The sequence below is a fragment of the Triticum dicoccoides genome, chromosome 5A (assembly GCF_002162155.2).
Source record: "Triticum dicoccoides isolate Atlit2015 ecotype Zavitan chromosome 5A, WEW_v2.0, whole genome shotgun sequence".
In the NCBI taxonomy this organism is placed as follows: domain Eukaryota; kingdom Viridiplantae; phylum Streptophyta; class Magnoliopsida; order Poales; family Poaceae; genus Triticum; species Triticum dicoccoides.
Genome location: NC_041388.1, coordinates 137,456,564 through 137,462,450, shown reverse-complemented (window position 1 = coordinate 137,462,450; position 5,887 = coordinate 137,456,564). Strand labels below are relative to the sequence as shown.

General features: G+C 46.0%; 1 protein-coding gene across 1 annotated transcript; it reads left to right on the top strand.

The window, feature by feature from the left end:
• Positions 1–4,761: 4,761 nt before the first annotated feature.
• Positions 4,762–5,019, top strand: LOC119298666. The gene has a single exon (XM_037575973.1). The coding sequence runs from the start codon at positions 4,762–4,764 to the stop codon at positions 5,017–5,019; it is 258 nt and encodes an 85-aa protein (XP_037431870.1).
• The last annotated feature ends 868 nt before the right edge of the window (positions 5,020–5,887 follow it).

Genomic DNA, 5,887 nt, shown 5'->3' with positions numbered 1-5,887 from the left:
TTGTGCAAGCCTCTCGGAGTTGGAATATACGCTTTGATAGTGTGATCAAAGCATCTGGTTTTATACAGACTTTTGAAGAAGCCTGTATTTACAAGAAAGTGAGTGGGATCTCTATAGCATTTCTAATATTATATGTGGATGACATATTATTGATTAGAAATAATACGTAATTTCTGGACAGAAAGATACTTGAATAAGAATTTTTCAATGAAGGACCTAGTGAAGCTGCTTATATATTGGGCATCAAAATCTATAAAGATAGATCAAGCCGCTTAATTGGACTTTCACAAAGCACATACCTTGATAAAGTTTTGAAGAAGTTCAAAATGGATCAGTCAAAGAAAGGGTTCTTGCCTGTGTTACAAGGTGTGAAGTTGAGTCAGACTCAATGCCCGACCACTACAGAAGATAGAGAGAAAATGAAAGTCATTCCCTATGCCTCAGCCATAGGTTCTATCATGTATGCAATGTTGTGTACCAGACCTAATGTGTGCCTTGCTATTAGTGTAGCAGGGATCTACCAAAGTAATCCAGGAGTGGATCACTCGACAGCGGTCAAGAACATCCTGAAATACCTGAGAAGGACTAAGGATATGTTTCTCGTTTATGGAGGTGAAAAAGAGCTTGTCGTAAATGGTTACGTCGATGCAAGCTTTGACACTGATCCCGATGACTCTAAGTCACAAACTGGATACATATTTATATTGAATGGTGGAGCTGTCAGTTGGTGCAGTTCCAAGCAGAGCGTCGTGGCGGGATCTACGTGCGAAGCGGAGTACATAGCTACTTCGGAAGAAGCAAATGAAGGAGTCTGGATGAAGGAGTTCATATCCGATCTAGGTGTAATACCTAGTGCATCGGGTCCAATAAAAATCTTTTGTGACAATACTGGAGCAATTTCCTTGGCGATGAATCCAGATTTCACAAAAGAACCAAACACATCAAGAGACGCTTCAATTCCATCCGCGATCAAGTCAAGGAGGGAGACATAGAGATTTGCAAAATACATACGGATCTGAATGTTGCAGACCCGTTGACTAAGCCTCTCTCATGAGAAAAACATGATCAGCACCAAGACTCCATGGGTGTTAGAATCATTACTATGTAATCTAGATTATTGACTCTAGTGCAAGTGGGAGACTGAAGGAAATATGCCCTAGAGGCAATAATAAAGTTGTTATTTGTATTTCCTTATATAAGGATAAATGTTTATTATTCATGCTAGAATTGTATTAACTGGAAACTTAGTACATGTGTGAATACATAGACAAAACAGAGTGTCCCTAGCATGTCTCTATTTTACTAGCTAATTAATCAAAGATGGTTAGGTTTCCTAACCATAGACATGTGTTGTCATTTGATGAACGGGATCACATCATTAGATAATGATGTGATGGACAAGACCCATCCGTTAGCTTAGCATTATGATCATTTAGTTTTATTGCTATTGCTTTCTTCATGATTTATACATGTTCCTCTGACTATGAGATTATGCAAATCCCGAATACCAGAGGAACACCTTGTGTGCTATCAAACGTCACAACGTAACTGGGTGATTATAAAGATGCTCTACAGGTGTCTCCGATGGTGTTTGTTGAGTTGGCATAGATCGAGATTACGATTTGTCACTCCGTGTATCGGAGAGGTATCTCCGGGCCATCTCGGTAATGCACATCACCATGAGCCTTGCAAGCAATATGACTAATGAGTTAGTTACGGGATGATGTATTACGGAACGAGTAAAGAGACTTGCCGGTAACGAGATTGAACTAGGTATGAAGATACCGACGATCGAATCTCGGGCAAGTAACATACCGATGACAAAGGGAACAACGTATGTTGTTATGCGGTTTGACCGATAAAGATCTTCGTAGAATATGTAGGAACCAATATGAGCATCTAGGTTCCGCTATTGGTTATTAACCAGAGATGTGTCTCGGTCATGTCTACATAGTTCTCGAACCCATAGGGTCCGCATGCTTAACATACGATGATGATTTGTATTATGAGTTATGTGATTTGATGAACCGAAGTTTGTTCGGAGTCCCGGATGAGATCACGGACATGACGAGGGGTCTCGAAATGATCGTGAGGTAAAGATTCATATATTGAAAGGTTACATTCGTACATCGAAATGGCTCGGGTAGTTTCGGAGTACCGGGGGTTACCGGAACCCCCCGGAAAGTTCATGGGCCTTCATGGGCCTTAGTGGAAAGGAGAGGAGGGTCACAAGGGAGGCCGCGCCCCCCATGGCCAGTCCGAATTGGACTAGGGAGGGGGCGGCACCCCCTCTTTCCTTCTCCCCTCTTCCTCCTTTCCTCTCTCTCCCTCTCTTGGAAAGGAAGGGGATTCCAACTAGGATTGGGAATCCTAGTTGGACTCCCCTATGGCGAGCGCCCCCCTATGCCCGGCCTCCTCTCCTCCCCTCCATTATATACGTGGGAGGGGGCACCCCAAAGGCACGCCAAGTCTTCTTTTAGCCATGTGCGACGCCCCCTCCATAGTTACACACCTCGGTCATATCGTCGTAGTGCTTAGGCGAAGCCCTGTGATGGTAAATTTATCATCACCGCCGCCACGCCGTCGTGCTGACGGAACTCTTCCTTGGGCTCGACTGGATCAAGAGCTCGAGGGACGTCATCGTGCTGAACGTGTGCTGAACACGGAGTTGCCATACGTTCGGTACTTGGATCAGTTGGATCGCGAAGACGTTCGACTACATCAACCATGTTACTAAACGCTTCTGCTTTCGGTCTACGAAGGTACATGGACACACTCTCCCGTCTCGTTGCTATGCATATTCTAGATAGATCTTGCGTGATCGTAGGTAAATTTTTTGAAATACTGCGTTCCCCAACACCTAGTTCTCCCGGTGGATTGTCGACATTCATGGACTTCCTTGCCCGCCGAGGAAACATGGTTGGCGCCCTTGATGTCAAGGTGCTTGTCGGCTTGCTCTGCCGAAAGGAATAACCTCACCTTGGGATCGTCCATTATAGCACGCCCCGATGCTTTTGCCGGTTGTGTTGTGTTTGTCGCGTGGGGGTGTGGCCGGGGATTGGGAGAAATTCATGGTTGGTCATATGCTGGTGTCCGAGACTGCGGTGACACTTCATGTTGTTTCCCATCTTGATAGTGTTGTTTTGATCCCCGATATGGTTGAGTATATGTGTACTTTGGGAGAAATCCCTACTTGGATCCTATACTTGAGCGAGTATGACGCCAGTCCCCTGCGTTGTTATTGTTAATCTCCCTGATCGTGATCTTGAGTGCACCTATACTCGTTTTGTCTCTGTTTGTACGTCGACAACTGCTCCCCCTGCCCAACCCTCCATGCGATGCCTCGACGTTGACTTCCAGCTGTTGTGCTTGCTCAGTTCCTTTCAATGGCGGTCATTGTGCTGCGAGGAGCTTCGTGCTCTTGGTGTAGCCTCGGTTTATTTTTGTTCAAAGGTGGCGCAAGGTGGCTCCCCAACTTGCTAATCGTCTTGATTTACTATGATGGAGCCCCTCTCAAGGTTCCTATTCGAAGACACTCTCTCAGCTTGCATTTCTCTAGTATCTTGACCCTTTTTGGCGGAGCCTGCGGTCATGCTTTGACATCCGTTGATCATGGATGTTCTTGTATACCATGCCGCTGGGGATCGAAACGAACGAGAGTGCCCTCGGCAACTATCTAAGTCTTGGTATTGTGATAATCTCGACAACACCACTTCTCTACTTGTGTCTCTTCTTATGATGTTACTATTGTCCTGACACGTGCCGTGTCATGGACTCGTTTTTTCTCATCTTTGTTTTCCCACTTGTTCTTCGTCTATTGTGCCGGTGCGTTGATTCTGTGGGGCCTTAGCACAATGATGCCCATCTTCGATAGGGCAATGACGGCGGCGCGTCTTTAGCTCGCTCCAATACTTATAGTCGTCGCTAGATGATCGACACATCTAGATGTAGTTTTTTTATTTATGATCTTTGTACTGCCATGAAGCTGATGAATAGATTGAAAATTTTCTTGCAGAATAAAATAAATAATTGGTATGATTTCAGCCTAGTTCATAAACGGGTCAATTTGTTCAGTCTTTTTTATCTTATTCTCCTTGTAAAAAATTATAAGATTTTTTGTTATCATAAATTGAGTGTAAACTTAGTTTGCGCGAATTATACAGAAGCATCGATTCGGTGCCCACGCTCATCTACACCCGCGATGAAAAAAATAATCCAAAACATATACTAGATTTTTTTAAATCATTTTTTTGCATGGTAGATAATTTGATGCGTGAGGTGTGTGCTAAATTTCAGATCGTTTAGACATCTGAATAGCTATGATAAAAAATACAAATTTGTGGTTTATAAAAAAGATTACTGATCATGTATTATTATGATTTAGTTTTTTTTGTTAAGAGCTACTCATATGTTGAAATGATATGAAATTTAAGGGCACCTTACTCACCAAATAATCTACCATGCAAAACAGAGTTGAATTTTTTAATTTTATTTTAACCGAATCCAGATGAGTCTCAGAAATGGATATTCGAAATTATACACACTTCCGTACCCGATTCCAGAGACGAGGACAGATGGTCACTGTACACGTACCCTTCCGACGTGGCGCAGCGGCGGCCGTAGCCCTTGCATGCTTGCACACGTAGCACGGGCATACAGTGCGCGCATGCGCACTTACAAAACAGCGGTCGAGGGAGCGACCGGCGAGAGACACGCAAGTAACAGACGCCCTTTGCGTACGGATACAGGACGCGTGCAGCCATGGAGCAGCGGGCGAAGGCAAGCGAGGTCGACGGCACGGCTGCCCACCATGGCGCCCCACGCGAGTTCCTGGGTGCAGACACGGCGGAGAAGCAACGAGGCGGAGGCGACGACGTCGTCAGCGGTGGTGGCGGCGCCGCAAAGCTGGAGAAGGAGGATGCGAAGGAGAAGACGGCGGCGGAGGGGGTGAAGCCGCTGCCGCACAAGCAGGTTCGGCAGCCCAGCGATGTGTACAACCCGGAGCTCGAGCGCCTCTGAGCTGAAGCTCATTTATGTACCGAGTATTATGTTGCTTGCATGCTCTTGGTTAATCGTAAGCTAATATACTTCGAGAATTTTATCGCTGTTTTGCTAATTGTTGACCGTTTGAGATGTGAAGCCTCAGTGTGAAGGATAATTTACAAATTTCACAAAACAAATGATGTAGTACTTGTCAGAGCATCAACAGTCGCGGTCATCTAATTTGACCCTTATACGCCCGCGGACGCGCCGGGCAGACCTCATTTTTCCTGTTCAACGGCCATATCCTTCATATGTTCTACCTCAAATCCATACAAAACCATGCAAATTGATTTTCTATGAACTTCAACATAGAAGGGCAGACCTCATTTTTCCTGTTCAACAGCCATATCCCTCGTATGTTCTACCCCAATTCCATACGATACAAAAGATATCGTTTGAGTTCATCAATAACCGTACTAAAAATCAACTAATTGTACTAGGCGGGCCCGTGTCGGACAAGCGTGGCGCACCGCGGAGCTGCTGCTGCCCACCCGGCCAGTCGCCGACACCCCGGAAGAGGAGCTGCCGCCCTACTCCAGCAGCGACTGGCAGAGGGCAATGCACAGCACTAGCTCCTATTCCGATAGGTCGGACTCAATGCCGAACATGACGCGCCGCGGAGCTGCTGCTGCCCACCCGGCCAGTCGCCGACACCCCGGAAGAGGAGTTGCCGCCCCACTCCAGCAGCGACCGGCTGAGGGCAATGCAGAGCACTAGCTCCTCCTCCGATAGGTCGGATTCAATGCCGAACATGACGGTCGGGGAATGATGAAGTGGATTTCGGGAAGAAATGGAGAGGTCGAGTGAGTACATATTGGGTTTGATTAGGGTTTGCTCGTCCGTC